Here is an 18,312-nt window from a genome sequence, read left to right as displayed (position 1 = left end):
AAGGCCTCGATGGACAGGGATTGATCCAAGACACGTTTCTGTCATTCTTATTGCAATTTAAAAGTCTTAACAAAATCTTGCTAGCAAGATCGTTTTACTTTTACTGACCCATGTGTCTCTACATATATGGTTATATAATTACTGCGGTAAAAGATTAGATGAAAAAAAGTTCAGATATGGAACACTGTGTATGATGAGGTCATCTCAGAAACAATGAGCTAGTGTGACAGGAAGTGAGGCAGAACAAGGTAATAAACACGTACAAAGGAAAGTGAATCAGGTAATGTGGAATGATAGGGTCAAGTCAGAAGATGTCAATGAGTGAGCTGATATGAAGAAGGAAGTAAAATATTTTCATCTGTTAGAGTCCAACTTTACGGAGTAATATATACATTTTTATTTCTGTCGCATTGATAAGAATTTAGTCTTTTGTCCAGAAAATAACATTTACACAAAGACTTTTTAAAAATAATATTTTTCTCCCCTCTGGTTTAAATTATTATCAGGTGTGCATTCTTTGCACTAATGTAGAGAGGTATCGAAGTGGATTTTTAAACTAAAGTAAACTTGCAGTTTACCTGTTTCCATTTTAGCACTGTAATTCCACATAGTTTCCATTCAAAGACATTGTAGACAGATTCTCTATTTTTTTTGTGCTGCCATCTTCCATTTCATGTTTCCCGCAAAATATGGAAGATTTTTGTCTTTCGTGGATATTAAAGTGGCACTGTCACACCCACTTTTGCCACCCGCCCCCCCCCCTCCCCCGGCAAAAAATATTATTTTATAAAAAATAACATCTTTATAAAAATACTAATTTTGACTGTTTTGGAATTTCACTGAAATTCCATCCCAGTCAATGAATATACAGAGACAAAATATGGACTACTTTGTCTCTGTATTTCTCCTCCGCCTGACTGACTCAGGGTGGTGTCTAAGTGTCAATCCCGACAGCCATGTCTAGCTGTCTATGGAGGATCCCACAGTCTTGTAGGATTCTCCATAGACTTGCTTTACTCTTGCACATGCGCTGAAGCCCCAGGAGCTGAAGAAGAGCAGACAGTAGAAGATGGTGGCGCCCATGAGGGACAGGATCAGGTAAGTAAATCGTACCTTACCTGCCCCTGGCCCCCAGATCCCCAGTTTCTCCCTGTTCAAGCTCCTTACATTTGGGGGGGGGGGAGGGGGGGGGAGTTTTGCACCTTTCTACAGCATATGTCTGCCCCATTAGCCTTGCCTCCCCTTTTCACAAGATATCCTCCTAATAGCAAGTACTCTGAGTATGTACTCGGTTAAACCATTGGCTGAGCTAAATTCTGTACCTTCCAAACAAGAAGACATTTTGAGGTGGGGGTAAGGGTTAGGGGGCAAGGTTATGTTTCAGAAAGCAGCAAAACAACAGATTCCAATGGGTCCACTGCTCTCAGGTGGCACTTAGCAGGACATCATTTTGCAATTGTAACTGGGATGTATTCCTTACACATGCAGAGGATCCCCAGCTGGCACCAGCAGCAGGTGACCCCAAAACATTAAGTAGCGGCAGCCCACATTGTATACATCCTCTCATATTTGTCAGCGTAAGCATAGCCAGTCTGTTCTTTCTTGTGGTATTCTAGAGTGCTTTAAAGCCTACAATGTGGGTGAATGCAAGTGCTGACAATGATAGTAAATCTCTTTTTTCTTGTAGGGAAGGAAAGGCTTATTGTATATGAATTGGGCGAGTATGGCAGAGGGAGATGAATTGGCGGAATCAGGATGGAGAAGGAATGGGGGAAATGGTACTGGAATATCACGATAAGGGGTGACTTTCTGGGAGCTGTACATTGGATGGGGGCTATATTCGGTATATTAACTGTGAGTCAGAGGCAGGGATTATCAGGGGATGGAGACAGATGGAATCAATCGAAGTATATCACAATAAGGGTTGACTTGCTGGGGGCTATACATGGGATATAGCCTCCCCCCCCTCCCCCCTCCCCCCCCCCCCCCCCCTCCCCGCCATATTCTGTATATTAACTGTCAGCCAGAGGCAGGGATTATTAGTTAGGGGATGGAGACAGATGGAATCAATGGAAGTATATCACAATAAGGGGTGAATTGCTGGGGGCTTTACATTGGAGGGGGGGCTATATTCTGTGTATTAACTGTGAGTCAGAGGCAGGGACTATTAGGGGATGGAGACAGATGGAATCAATGGAAGTATATCACAATAAGGGGTGAATTGCTGGGGGCTATGCATGGGGGAGAGGGGTGCTATATTCTGTATACTAACTGTGAGTCAGAGACAGGGACTATTATAAGTTAGGGTTGAAGACAGACGGAATCAACTGGGAAGGCAGTGGAAGAAGGATATCCCCTGACAGGAGAAACAAAAGAAGTGTGAATGGGGTCAGAAGAAAGTTTCCTTTTACATAGTTTTAGGAGTGGGAGCTGCTATGGCTGGCTATAGCTTTGGAATGTGGGGGCTTTTGTGCGCAGGCGAGGGCAGCATTTTGTCCTTGGGCACAGGCACAGCAATAACATGGGCTAACCCAGGTGGCATGAATTGGGTCTAAACAGGATAACCCGCTCTTCACAAATATATAATTTGTGGAGTGGGTTTTGGTCTTATGACTGCTATTCCAGGTACTTGTCCAGAATACCAAATGTGTGAAATATGTAGTTTAATCATTTGTTTGATCTGTAGTTACAAAAAAACAGATGGAGCTCCTATGTGTATCAGGTATCACTAAGCTCAGAAATTAGCAAATATACATTGGAGAATAATCCATCAACATCAACAACAATTATGCATTAGGTGATAGTATACTAAAAATTAGTTTGATTTATTTATTTGTATATTTTATAAATAATAATGTAAGTAATATATCACCATATTTTATGTAAATGAAATTGTGAATTTTTAGAGCAATGCAGTGTGTGAGACCTCATGTACAGAGTGAAGGCATACAGAGGTACAGTCTGTTACCCCTGTGGGTAACCCGCTAACTTAATATAGACATTGCAGATGTCATGGATTCAGACTCCCATCAATGTCACTTTTTGTGTTCTAAGAACACGGAAGTCACTCTAGTGGCTGTCTGATAGACAGCCACTAGAGGAGGACGTAACCCTGCAAGGTAAATATTGCAGTTTATTAAAACTGCAATAATTACACTTGCAGGGTTAAGGGTAGTGGGAGTTGGCACCCAGACCACTCCAATGGGCAGGAGTGGTCTGGGTGCCTGCAGTATCCCTTTAATGTCTGAGGACACTATAGGGAATTACACCTGCACTCAAGATACTGTCCCTCTCAGTGGATGAGCCTACAATCCACAGAATATTCAGGTTCCATGTTGGGTGATAAAACTGTACTGCTATATTATTTCTACTACATTACATTAAACACCAGAGACTGGTCAATTAGAAACCACATTTATGACTATGGTGGCTTAATTCTGGCAGTTGATTTTCAGTGCCTCACAATTCACTGTTTAGTAAATGAACACCTCTATTAAATATCACAGTATCCTTTTAACCCCTTAAGGACACATGACATGTGTGACATGTAATGATATCCTTTTATTCCAGAAGTTTGGTCCTTAAGGGGTTAAAACACCATATCAAAAAGGTGCTCCATTGTGACTGTATATTTTAAAACACTACTGTTAGATATGTATTTACTAAACAGTGAAATGTGCTGAATGAGAAGCTGGTTTCAAAATACATGCCAAAAGAGCTCAAATTAAAAATGCTTAAATATAGATAAGATAAAATCCAAGCTTTTGATTCACTTTAAAAATTCACTAGTTAGTTTGATTCACTTAAAAAAAGTCACTGGTTAGTTAATAAGCCCCCTGGCTTTTTATTTGCTGTAGATCCACCTATGAATTATAACAGGTTACTTGACATTCTGCCGGAGAGTGCTCAGAACTCCACAATCATTGAATTTGTTGGAGGAGAAAGTTACTTGAAGTGAGTCAGTGTGTGCTGTGTAAGAATTCAGGCATTTTCAGGGGTGCTGTAACATCAGAGGTGGGTTCAAGCCATCCAGTCAATCTTGGCTTATCAGTCAAGGGAGATACATTCCTAAGGGCTGCTCCCTTTTAGTCACTGCTGGCTTTGAGCCACCTACAGTTCAGGAAAAAGCAGCCTTCTGTGAGAGCAGTCAGTGATTGAGCTCAGAGCCCAGTTTCCTCTGTTGCAAGTAACAAGCATCCAGACTCCCAGGTCCTGTGGAAAGCTGTGAAAGCTGTATACAGATCTCACTCAACCCAAGGGCAATCATGGATACTGAGCAGCAAATGGCCACTTTCAAAGCCCTGAATTAGACAAGGAAAATAAGATTTTTAGAGCAGACACAGATACCTGCTGGAGGAGAGCACCAACCAGACACTGCAAAGGATTTTACTGGGGTTAAAAGGAGACAATGTTTAACTGGCATAAAGGCTTTTTTATTCTGCCTCAGTGGAAGAAAGGTAAGAGTGGGTTAAAATGTTACTTTATTCTGCTGACAGTGCTAAGTGGTTAACCCTTGCATGCCAGTGCAGAGTTGTGCTAATTAAAGGAACCAGCATTCTGTAATAAGGTGATATTAAAGGCAAAAAGATCATTCCTAAAATATTAAAAATAGAATCCAATGCATACATCAGTAATTATTATTAATACAACCACGTACTTTTAATTAGATATATATTATACAATGTACATACTATTCCTATAAGGTATTTCAGTTTATACTGCATATACACTAGCACGGATATTATGATACAATATTGAAATAATAATATGTAGTATATATTATATGTACATGCATGGCTTAAATCAATGTACCCTAAATTGTACAATTATTATTATAAGATACCCACTAAAAAATGAATCCGTAAATAGAATGACACTTATTGTACATTTGTAGTTGTGAGCACTGTTTAAGTAATACAGTAGAATAAAGATCCATGTTCCAAGGCAGGGATGGGGGGATTGGATATCAGTGTTGTGTTTCCTTTGACTGCACACACTCTCACAGCAGAAGTGATGACAGGATCTGCAGGTCAATGTTGGCACTTGCAGGGATAGTGTAAGGCTGTGTAACATTTCAGTAGGACACCTGTACCTCTTTGTCTTCCTCTATAGATATACATGTTTTACAGAAGTCTGAAAAGTGTACAAAATACAGTGTAGTGTTGGTGGTTTATTAATTACACACTTTGCATATGTTCTATGTTATTGCTGTACTATCACAGATCTCCCTTCTAATCATGCTTCTTAGGTTAGTTGAAACTGTTGATGCACCTATTGATGGTCCCAGCACAACACACATTGATCAGATTAATTCACAATGAGAGTTATCTGTAACAATGAGATTAAGTAACTCAGCTGTCCCATTGTGATCTGTGTGTTCTCCTTCTCTTTCTGTGTCAATCAATATATGTAATAATTGGAAGGGAAGCTATATTGTTGCTCAGTTGATAAGATAGTTTCATGTTGCTGTGAAATGTGATTACTCTCCTTTTATGGCTGGATCAATCAGTACAATTTAAAGGATTCCTTTTCTTTCTCTTGTAATCTGGTGTCAACCACCATGTTGTCTTGGATTTTCTTGGTGCCCATGGACTGCAAATGAAAAGTGCTGCTGTGCTTTAATCTGTAACAGATCCTCTGAAGCTCAGAGCTGTTTATGGAAATAGAGATTCTGGTACAATATTGTAAAAATGGAGCAATCTGCAGCAGGATTCCATTTAAACTACTTCACCTTTAAAATATGACCCCAAAATATCATTTATATATAGCCCCCTATGTCCATCAGCTGTCTAACCGGACTGCCACAGTGTCCTTAAATCTTGTTATGGCAGTTTATACGTTTAGTCTCTTGTTACCGTGATTTATTTTTTGTTTGTTTTACTTTATGACAACTTTATCAGTTCTTTTACTTTATGATACTCTTATCACTTCATTTAATTCAGTCAGTTTCAATCATCCTGGCATCAACTTTGTGATCAATGGTGTTGCACATATAGTAGGTCTCTGCTAACCCTATTAACCCCTCCATTACCAAATTGATTGCAAAATAAAAAAAATAAAACACCAGAATCATATTATATTGAAGAATGTTCTTCTGTGATGAATCCATATGCAGGAGAAGATAAATTGGTGAAATATTAATCATATTTGAACAGACGTTATGTAGACGTTTTGATTTTCTTTCTTGCAGCATATGTATGCTACATACGGTTGGGCAGCACCTCTCATAAACTGACCAGCGCTTTATATATCTTATTTATCCTTGAAGCCCTTTTGACTCCTTATTGAAATTTGTTGTGGTTGTGGTGGTTGTACCAAGACTGTTGCCTCGGACTGCCACCAGTACACTGTAGGATAGGGGCTATCAGTTCCTCTGCTATGATAGCAACAGCAAGTAGCTAAAAATTATGAAATGAGAACCAGTAAGGATCATATGGAACCAACATAGCATAGATTTTTTTTTTCAGAATACTTGGCTACCCTAATCAAAGTTTATCCACGTATTGGGTGGCGAGATTGATGGTAGCACAAAAAGTGATATCTTACATTATGAAGGATTATAGATATAGCAGGTGAGAACACATCCGTATCATTGAGGAATCCTGCAGCATGTGAATTCAACTTACTGCTGGGAAGCACTCTTCATGTCCTACCCATCAACAAAAACTTGTATGTCTCCGAGAGACACACAAAGTGTTATTTATAGTCTTAAAATAAGTTTCTGTTAATTACATGAAAAAAGACCAACATGGATGATTCCGTTTATGCTAATCTGCAGCATTTTGTATAGAAAATTGAGGCGAAAGGAAAAGTGGGGCATTCATTTTAAATGGGTACACACATAAACCTGATTGGAACAATGCAGAAAGCGTATTGTTCCAAGTTCGTTGTGTGTGTAGCTAAACCTCATAAATTCATCCCTCCCAACTGTCCCTACTTAAGAGGGACAGTCCCTATTTTGGACACAAATTCCTCTGTCCTACTTTTCTATAATAATGTCACTTTTCTAAGAGCGCTACAATGTTGATGTGTCTGAGTGTATAACAAAGCTCCAAAGCAATACAACTTACAGTAATGTGTTTAGTGAAAATAAATTAGCAAGTTACCTAAAATTTCTAATAGCTGCCCCTCCCTGGCTACATCCCTAAAATTAAAGAGACATTCCAGACCCCCAAAACCGTTTAGCTTGGTGAAATGCTTTATGCGTGGTGTCTTTTTTTTTTTTTTCTTCATTCTACAAAACGTGCAGATTTGAATAGAATTTGGAACTTTTATAAATTAACCTTGTTAAACCCTATGGCTGTTAATTAGACAATGGTCCTGTTATCTCCTGCTAGGTTAGCTCAATGGAGCTAAACTAACTCATGAGAAGGGTACCTTGCAAAGACTTCTCATTGAGCTGCATTGGGAAGTCTTTTGTTGGAAAAAAAATCTGGACGGGGTTAGAAGCGGAGTGCTGCAAAGGCATCAGACAAGAGAACTGCAGGTTTTCCAAGCTGTTTTTAGATATAACCCCAATGAAAAAAAAGCATTATACATCAGGGGTATATCTGCGAAACAATGATTTAAAAAACAAAACAATTTTTTTTTGTATTTGGGCAGTAGATGTAAGTTCCCCCTATTTGTCCCTTTGAATTATTGGGAGGTAGTTTATAGTTTTTATAGATGTGACATTTGAACGTAACAGGTCAGATCTACAGCTTCCTATACTTGTCAGGAGAGTGAAAGGATTATTCACTAAACTCTGAATTATACAGAATGGACATACGGATAGCAACACTTAGGCAAATACAGCAGATTTGTAGAAATTCCCCAACTCTGCTATAATCGTAGATTGGATACTTTATCCTAAAATATCTAATTTGGATTTCAGTCTGCTAATGAATGGACCTAATTGTTTGATTTTCCAAAACCATCTCAGGAGGAATTAAATAGCAAACGTTCTAATTCTAAATAAACTTAGTATGTGGACAGATAACTATTATCACTTTATAATTGTCCTGTTGGTTTTTAGGTTTCACAAGCATGGCATTTATTTTATGGAAAATTCAATGCGGGTTATTTATAAAATGTGTTGTATTCAGCAAAGTGATCTAAAGTACCAAAAGTGGGTCGTGGAAATAATAAAACCAGCGGTCCCATTCCATTGTTCAATCTCATAGAGAATCATTACGGACGAGAAGCACATGCTGTATTTAGTGCTTCCCTATGATAAGCATTTGCGGATGTTTGATATCATCGTGCAATGTGTGAAAAGACCGAACGGCACATAACAAGTTTGACTTGATGGTCGCAGCAGGAGTGCCCCTAGTGGCTGCCAGGAAGATGTGTCACCTAGTGGTGCGTACCGTTTTACAAACGGTAATGTTTTCAGTTACAGGACTTAAAAGACCGGGCCACTGCACCCAGACCGCTTTATTGAGATGAAGTGGTTTGGGTGCCTTTAGTTGAGTTTGGGTAGTTGGCAAAGGAGAGCAAGAAGTATATCAGTGAGATGAGTTATGGTACAGTTAATACGTTGGAAATTGATATCTAGAACCAGAGTAAGACTGATAGGGAAGAGATGGCAAGAAAATCATTATCAGTGATACTCGTCATGGGGTAGCAAAACAATGGGTGATGGTCTAAGGGCAACAAAGATGTGCAAATGTTGACAAACTGGTCCTTATGTGATACAAGCACGGTGTTTCAAATATATTATCTTCGTGTTATGCTATGGCTATGCTGTTTGTAGAACTGTAACAATGATTTTGATCAAAGAGATTTCGGACTCAGTCAGGTGTCTTTTACAAACAAAGAATATCCCAAAACCTTTACTGCTTGTGTAAACAGGATTGAGATCTGTTAAATGGCAATGACTCAGTGCCTGCACAAACATAACAGTCCCATAAATTATCTAAAACTAGGCAGTTCATAAGCCATAAATTGTAAAAACAACTTTTTGTCTGAAGTCTTAATTTAGGAAAATGATCTGCTGAAATCCTTTCAACATGGTTAAATTATGTTCAGATCAAGGCTGGTTTTACAGTGTGTAATGTAAGTGGAACAGAACAACAAGGCTGTTTTTACAAAAACACTAATTTTCAAGTCCTCTATTTCCTTTAAAATCTCAAACAACGTTGACATTTTGCCCTTTAATCTTCTTTTGTTCTAGTTTTAACATGCCCAGGATGTCTTATCTGTTTTGTAGTAGACCAGGCACCTTTAAATTGTGTGTGTCTGTGAACAGAGCAAGTCAGTGCCTCTGTGTGTATTTTTAAGAATTCCACTCTGAACTCCTGCAAAGGTATCTGTGATATATAGTTTACTCGGTGGTCTGTTTATAGTCAACTCAAAGGGGGAATATTTCATAAGGCAAGTGCTCTTGCAAGCCATCAATCATAAAATAACAATACTCACTAAATAGCTTTGGGGTGTTTTGTACTATTAAAAGGGAACTGTTACTTTCCAGGATTTTAAAGGGACACTCCGGGCAACATAACTTAATCTAAATTAAGTAATTATGGTGTCTCGAAGTCGTGGATACCATCTTACCTTAAGGGGTTTAAACCATTTACTAACGTTTTAAACCCAAAGTGCTCTCAACAGCACCCATTTTCTAAGCTATTCTGCTCCATCCTTCCTCCCGGCATTAATGTGGAGCCCTTTCCATGAACCTGACGCTCTAAATTTATCACTGGTACTTTTGCGGTATAACAGAATCTTCTATGACTGAACTGTTTTATCTTTCTAACATTTATTACCAAAGTTTTGTTTTTTTTCTTTTTGTTCATTTTTTTTTTTTTTTATTTCATTGCAGCTCTGTGATACAGTAAAACATTGTCAGGGCTCATAGAAAAGCAGGCCTAGAAGATTTCAATCATAAAGAAACTCTCCATTCAATAAAAAAAAAAAATAAAAAAAAAAAAAAATATATATATATATATATATATAACGTCATATAAAACATTCATGTTTCTTTTACTCAGGGATATATAAAAAAAAGAGCCTGCAAAAGCTGCAGGCTGCTGTCTGCAGCCTTTGCAAGCACGCCCCTCTGTGCCATGAAATTGACCAATCAGAGGCTTCTCATCGAGAAGCCTCTGCTCTGAAGCTGTGAGTGTGCATGCGCACACAGCTTTTTAAAACTTCAAGCTTTAATGGTTTGTGCGTCTGGAGTGTTCCTTTAAAAAAGATCTGTCTCTCTTTTTTTACAGAGAGGGCCATTTTGGCACCCATGCTGTATGTTCCAAAAAATTGTATCAGAGCAAACTAACCCATTGAATTCCGTGATATTGACTTCCCATTGTAAGTGTGGTACTATTATTTGGTTTGTTTAGGTGTTCTGCCAGCTGGGACACTTCCCAGTACATTGAGTAGTTTTATGCAATTTATTTTCTATACTTCAGATATGAGTTGTAGCCTTTTGAAATGTGAATTCACAGAGTTTCATAGAGGAGAGCTTATTTGAATTCAAAGCCATTGTTTCTAAACACACCCCACAAATGCCCTTTCACTCTGCTCCTGACACAAGCCACAAATGCACTCATCAGCTCCTCCACTCCTGCTGACAAGCCTTTTCTTAGGCTGCACGAACTCTGTGGAATTCCATACACCTAGCGTTGCCCTCTCTCTGAGACCAGAGTGCATTAAACTCTGTGCGAGAGCCTCCCTGCTCAGGGAACCATATCATGTACTTCCTTTTCTTACAACCACAAATAAAGTAAAGGACGATATGTTATTTAAGAGACCGCATATTGAATTTTAACCCTGAGGGAAATAACATTAAAAGGAACACTGATTGGTGCATCGTCTGATTTTGGACTCTGTGAATAAAGCCCCCCCCCCCTATAAATTAAGACACAGACCCCGGATGTATGGGTAAAATAAATCCATGACTTTTAATAAAGCAACTTAGTGCATAACCTTTTTTGGGTCATTGTTACACACCCCTTTGTACTAGCCCCCCCACCGCCATACAACATTGACAATGACCCAAACATATAATACTCACAACCAAATATCATCATAAACAGAACACCATAAAGTGCAATTAACTTGCCCGCCTCCTCCATATTAGGGGTATACCAAGATACCCCTACTACCACTAGGTTCTGAGCCACAGGCCAACACGAAACTTACCACACCAACCTTAAAACCAAATTAACTTATTATTTAACTCCTTAAATTACCGTAATAATAACTTCCTCCTTAATCTAACTCTCCAGCCCCTGCCGTTGTGACCAAGCAGGGAATACATGAGCCACTAACTAAACGAAAGGAAGGGTGAGTGGGACAAGATTAGGTCAGCAGAATCAGATAAGAATGAGATATCTTTTAAAATGGCTGCCCTATATATATACAGCGAGCCTCCTAACTGCCCATAGGCAATCACTTACAACTTCCCATAATGCCCACCTCCTCACCCAGTCAAGGCCCACTTCACTAAGCTGTGCTTGCTGCGTGGGCTTCAATACTGTTAGAAATACACACATGCATTCCTAACACTATAATGACCTGCTCACTATTTAGGTTAATGTTTATGACCTAGTGCACATCCTGCCCACCTATTGAACCACCAGGCATCTGTCCGAATGCCCACAGATAGTCATATTTTATTTTCATAGCCCGCTTATACATTACCTATAAGCCATTAACAATGTGTTTAAACAATCACCGTTACATCTCAGAAATGGAACCTTATTGCATACATTTTTTCTTTATTTGTATAAGCTTCTTTAAAATATAAAAAAAGAAAAAAAAAATTTATTTGGGCATATCAAAAAAATCTGCTTGTATGTGTATGGTGGATTGGACACTAGGCAATGACAAGTGTTTTCAGATTCTGTTTTGAAATGTGGGCAGAGAAAACCTCTTTAGCTTCCTATTCAGTTTTCACTGAACCTTGATTAAGTGCATGAGGACACAGTGAGATTTTAACAAGCTTGCTGAATGGAAAAAGCTGTAAAGTTTGCCACCTCTGCCATTTGCGTTGTCTTTGCACTATGAGCCTTGTTGGCCTCAGTCACCTGGCCCTCACAGGCCCATTTCACAATCCTATTCATGATTTACCGCACCATAACCTCCGCTAGCCTTGATTCATTTCCTGCATGATCTTCGTGTCAGCAAACGTACCCGTTGAGAACACTAGGATATAGTTTGAATTGATGATCTTCTGACAGTACCATGTCAATCTATTAAACATGTGTGACATGGCATCTTAGCCAAAACTTCGAATAACAAAGAGGAATGCTTATACCAATTCAAATCTTATTTATGAAACAAAAATATTTGGTAGGTTTACACATAACCAAGTTATAATAGCTTAATGTGAGTCTGTTTGTTTTGTTATATCTATTTCTTGCAAAATTATGTTTTTTTCTTGTTTGTAGCAGTCTTTTTTCCCTTTTTTATTCTGTCTTCAAAACTAAAACTACAGGGAGTGCAGAATTATTAGGCAAATGAGTATTTTGACCACATCATCCTCTTTATGCATGTTGTCTTACTCCAAGCTGTATAGGCTCGAAAGCCTACTACCAATTAAGCATATTAGGTGATGTGCATCTCTGTAATGAGAAGGGGTGTGGTCTAATGACATCAACACCCTATATCAGGTGTGCATAATTATTAGGCAACTTCCTTTCCTTTGGCAAAATGGGTCAAAAGAAGGACTTGACAGGCTCAGAAAAGTCAAAAATAGTGAGATATCTTGCGGAGGGATGCAGCACTCTTAAAATTGCAAAGCTTCTGAAGCGTGATCATCGAACAATCAAGCGTTTCATTCAAAATAGTCAACAGGGTCGCAAGAATCGTGTGGAGAAACCAAGGCGCAAAATAACTGCCCATGAACTGAGAAAATTCAAGCGTGCAGCTGCCAAGATGCCACTTGCCACCAGTTTGGCCATATTTCAGAGCTGCAACATCACTGGAGTGCCCAAAAGCACAAGGTGTGCAATACTCAGAGACATGGCCAAGGTAAGAAAGGCTGAAAGACGACCACCACTGAACAAGACACACAAGCTGAAACGTCAAGACTGGGCCAAGAAATATCTCAAGACTGATTTTTCTAAGGTTTTATGGACTGATGAAATGAGAGTGAGTCTTGATGGGCCAGATGGATGGATTGGTAAAGGGCAGAGAGCTCCAGTCTGACTCAGACGCCAGCGAGGTGGAGTACTGGTTTGGGCTGGTATCATCAAAGATGAGCTTGTGGGGCCTTTTCGGGTTGAGGATGGAGTCAAGCTCAACTCCCAGTCCTACTGCCAGTTTCTGGAAGACACCTTCTTCAAGCAGTGGTACAGGAAGAAGTCTGCATCCTTCAAGAAAAACATGATTTTCATGCAGGACAATGCTCCATCACACGCGTCCAAGTACTCCACAGCGTGGCTGGCAAGAAAGGGTATAAAAGAAAAAAAATATAATGACATGGCCTCCTTGTTCACCTGATCTGAACCCCATTGAGAACCTGTGGTCCATCATCAAATGGGAGATTTACAAGGAGGGAAAACAGTACACCTCTCTGAACAGTGTCTGGGAGGCTGTGGTTGCTGCTGCACGCAATGTTGATGGTGAACAGATCAAAACACTGACAGAATCCATGGATGGCAGGCTTTTGAGTGTCCTTGCAAAGAAAGGTGGCTATATTGGTCACTGATTTGTTTTTGTTATGTTTTTGAATGTCAGAAATGTATATTTGTGAATGTTGAGATGTTATATTGGTTTCACTGGTGAAAATAAATAATTGAAATGGGTATATATTTGTTTTTTGTTAAGTTGCCTAATAATTATGCACAGTAAAAGTCACCTGCACACACAGATATCCCCCTAAAATGGCTATAACTAAAAACAAACTAAAAACTACTTCCAAAAATATTCAGCTTTGATATTAATGAGTTTTTTGGGTTCATTGAGAACATGGTTGTTGTTCAATAATAAAATTAATCCTCAAAAATACAACTTGTCTAATAATTCTGCACTCCCTGTATTTATAACGCTAACCATTTTGATGACTTGAAAAGGGAGACTTTTCTGTCCATGTCAGAGATTTAAGACAATCAGCAGATGTTTCATTTCTGATCAACCAGTATTGGTTTTTCGATACACTATACAGAATCTCTGCTCTTAATTTACATTGCATTGCTGTGGTGTCTGCTTCTTTAACTTTAAAAAGAGTTTATGAAATTACAGCATTTTCCATGGATTAAAAAAATGTAATCCTAACCCTCTCTAGGCTCAGGATGAAATTGGATGATTTAGGGAAGATTGTATTTTGCGATTATAAGCTTGTTTTTTGCAGTTCCTACTCGTTTTGCCTGTTGTCGTTCTGCATAATGCGTTGTACACGTTACCATAGTCTATTATTGCTCAATGTACATTCTCTTGCCTCGTATTGGATCATTTCTAATGTTATCCTGAAACAGCTATGTTATCCTATAACTGCAAGGCAAAATAGAACAATAAGTATCTTATGTAACAAGCCGGAGACATCATTCCGCACAGAAAGTAACTTCCTCACTTTCATTTATTAAACATACAAAGAACACAGGTGTTGACTTTCTATATACTTCAATGCACCTTTTATCTATTCATTATACATAAATTAATTTACTTTTTCGGATTCTATTTCCCAATTATCCTCCTAAAGACATTTATGAGAACATTTGTGACAAGTAGAGTATGCATATGATCAATGTACTCCCCTATATCAGGACATACTGTAAACCTCAATGTAATCTCAATGTATTGGGCAATTTTAGTTGATCAAAAGGAATAATTTATGGTAATGATTAGAACAGTTATTTATAAATCATCCCTTAATGGCCTAAAACATGCCAATGTTTATGGATTTATAAATGGGTATAAAACTGGATTGATGATTGGTCTGATAAACTCCGACAGGTGACCCTCTTTATATAAACTAATATGGATACAAAAATATTTGCATTATTGCAACTGAATGCATAAATATGCGTCACGTATTCATCCGCACATAAAAATGTGATTAATGGAATTTACTGTTCAGACAGGAAAGGTTGTGCCGAGCAACATTACTGTCCAGACAGGAAAAGTTGTGCCGAGCAGCAATCAATCCACAGGAGGGTTTGTGCTGAACAGTAATTATGCAAATAGGAACCTGGTAACTGCCTTTGGGGTCAAAGGCTGGTTACAACCAATCAGATCCACAGGTAGTGTATTTAGGCCCAGTTTTCCCCTTGCTCAGTGCCCTGTTGTATTTTCCCTTGTGGTTGTCCGAGAGCGCGTTATTGATTCTGGTTATTCCGGTATTTTGACTTTGGCATTGATTTTGACTTCCCTGTTTTCTGGCATCCCTGACCCCTGGCTTTTCCTTATCGTTGTGTCTCTTTCTGTGTCTCTTGACCTCGGCTATTCCTGACTATTCTTTTAGTACGTTAGTCCGGTATTCTATTCTAAGGTCCGGTATACGTTACCTATCAGTCCTCTGTGTTACACAATTCTACGTACTGGATCATACTGTAATCCTGACAATATGTGCACGTGTTGTGTTGTTTTAATAGAATATCTGGAGTCTACATTATTGTTTTCCATCTAGTTTGGATCAATATATAAATTTGTGGATTATAGGTATGTAATAGTTACAGTAGGTGGTATCTGTAGCAATAAATATATCTGTGTGTTGAATCTCCATGTTTCTATTGTTGAATACTGTTGCTGATAGAGTAAATGGCCCAATGAAGTCTTTCTTGCTAATGGTTATTATGACCTGAGCTGCCTTAGCTTTACTTATGTGTACATCCAGTTGAAAAGCAGGCAAGGTCAAATATGCTTCTGCCCCATTTGATAACGATTATCATCCTTGGATTCCTGCATCATCCGAACAGGTGTACGTTCTATTGCTCGAAACGATTCAAAATCCATCTTCACTGGAATGTCTTTTAAACAGACTCATTTTGTAAGATAGATTTATGACATTGTTTTGCTGGGAACTGGAAGATGTCCAAAAAACTGTTACTGTATTGAAAGGTAAACCAGCCAAGGGAAAAAAAAAACATGAAAGAAAAGTGGAAAAGCTAGAAGAAAAAATACATATCCCTGCATTTGTCAAGACTGATTTTATTTAAATTTTAACATATGCTAGTTTTTATATATATATATATATATATATTTCTGTAGAACAATGTACCGATTTTAACTTTAATGGCTACATGTTGTAAAAATGTTATTTTTATAAACTCCTAATAAGGATGAATGCATAACAACTTTTCATGTGATACACATTAGTCTAATGCCTCGTTTCCACTGAGCGGATCGGTTCGGTTCAGTTCGGTACGGTTCGCTATTTTGGGTGTTTCCATTATGAAAGTGGCCCATACAAGCGAACCGTACCGATCCATTCAGGGCCCTGCTTCAGATGTAGGGCCATAGAAAATGGAACGGTTCGGTTAGGGCGGATCTACTATACAATCCATTGATTGGTGGACAGGAAGAGCATTTTTTCTAAACCCTGCATGGCCCTGAAGGTCTGACTTGCAGTGGAAACGCTCACCAGAATGGGCTGGTCCATTCTAAACCTTCCAAACTGTACCAACCCGAACCGATCCGCTCAGTGGAAACGAGGCATAAGTAACACTTGCAAAATCCTGTATTCTGGAACCCTGTAATCCCCTACTTAATCTTCTTGTATTAGAACACCACCGGTATTTATGTCATTTTTCTTTTCTTATCATACTATTTTTTATTTTTTTTTAATAGGAAAGAAGACTGTTGACTCTGAAAGTGAGGTGGTCCTTACCCACATAAAGAAGCTGACAAATGAATATAAAAATGTTGTGGTAGACCCCCATTGTTGTGTGGATGGTAGTGTGCTTCTCCACACTGACACTTCTTCGGATTACCAGGAAGCTGTGTCCATTAAAGAGAATGAGTCCAAATTAATCTATGAGAACAATATTTGTGAAATGGGCGTCTCTGATTCACTTAATCAGCTTAAGAGTTTATTTAAATTTGAGTCTGAGGATTCTGGGGTTGAGATGCCAAGTGGAGCTAACTCACCGTCCACTCCAAAAGGTTCAGAAAAGAGTTTTGTGATGCACAGTAGAGATTCTTCCTGTGACTCTGGTGTTCTCAGTGCATCTTCTTCTCCTACTGTTGGACACGTTGAAATGAAAGCAGGTCCAGTTGAAGATATGAACCATGCATTCGTGTCTGATATTAAGCAAATTACAAATCAGGATTACACTGAAAATGTTAAAGAAAGTTCTCCAGAATCTGAAACAACCATGGAAGATTTAATTGAATGCCAAGAGGAGGAATTAGAATGTGGTAACGAAAACAAAGCGTCTACAGTCAATTTTTTTAATAATGGACTATCCTCCACAATGGCGGAAGAGTGTAACTCCATGGATGATTTTTACAAGGACAATTTTGAAGATATCCAAGATTTGCATGAACACAATCACCTAAAACGATACCCAACGAGTGACAGCTTGGATGAATATATGGACGAGTGTTGTCGACTGAGTGAGGTAAGAACACTAACAAAATTGTTATATTTACCAAGGTACCACTCCCTTTTTTGTTTTGGAAAACACTAACAGTTTGTAATGTGATGTAACATTTCTAACCTTAAAAAAACTATCACCACTATAAGGTATAGTAAATTCCAGAACAAATAGCATTTCTTGGTCTGGCAATCCTAGGAATTAACATCCATAAACTGAATTGTCTTGTCCACTCTTTGTAACAATCCTGCACACCTTAAAGGTCTGATGGACCTGTAGCAGAATATAAGTTTAAGCAATGTCAAAAGAACTGGTGAAAGTACATGTGCACTTGGGATAAATTACAGAACAATTCCTCCCACATTTAAGCACTTGACCAGTGCTCTGCACATGGGCAGCCCTGATTGGCAATCCTGTCTGATTGGAGCTAATTGCATCATGGTACATTGACCAATCCTGGCACCTACCTCCTCTCTCAATCGCAGACCTGCAGTTGTAGTCAGGTCTACGTTGGTACATTATAAACTTCTCTTTGATGCTATTCTCTTCCCCTCCCCACCCCCAATATTCACTTCAGTAGTGTTTAATGGGGCGAGGGAATGAGGAAACCTCATTTTCAGAGAAGTGACAGTTCTGTTTTAAGGTTTGTCATGGATGCGATTTAAAAACAAATTTGATATTTGTTCATGTCAACATGATTAGCTGAAGGAAGTGCTCTGACCGCCATTTTGTCACAGGTCACTGAGAGACATAATGGAATATAGAGACTCTTGTTAACCAAATTGTGATTTACTATATTTGTTTTTATATATATATCACCAGGCTAATAAACTGGCTTTTAAACTGAAAATGC

The 18,312-nt window shown here is 38.6% G+C and overlaps 1 protein-coding gene across 2 annotated transcripts in view; it reads left to right on the top strand.

Moving 5' to 3' along the window:
• Positions 1-18,312, top strand: part of LOC134574523 (uncharacterized) — an 83,859-nt gene that overhangs the window by 30,059 nt on the left and 35,488 nt on the right. Inside the window, exons 1-2 of one of the 2 annotated variants that reach the window (XM_063433632.1) lie at positions 4,088-4,457; positions 16,711-17,483. In XM_063433632.1, coding sequence (XP_063289702.1) covers positions 4,409-4,457; positions 16,711-17,483 — 822 coding nt within the window. In that variant the 5' untranslated portion in view covers positions 4,088-4,408. Of the gene's footprint in view, positions 1-4,087; positions 4,458-16,710; positions 17,484-18,312 lie in introns of those variants that run through there. The other variant, XM_063433633.1, reaches the window with a different exon arrangement.

This window comes from Pelobates fuscus, chromosome 10 (genome assembly GCF_036172605.1).
Source record: "Pelobates fuscus isolate aPelFus1 chromosome 10, aPelFus1.pri, whole genome shotgun sequence".
Classification (NCBI taxonomy): domain Eukaryota; kingdom Metazoa; phylum Chordata; class Amphibia; order Anura; family Pelobatidae; genus Pelobates; species Pelobates fuscus.
The sequence above is the reverse complement of the archived record's forward strand: the minus strand, read 5'-3'. Positions and strand labels throughout refer to the sequence as shown.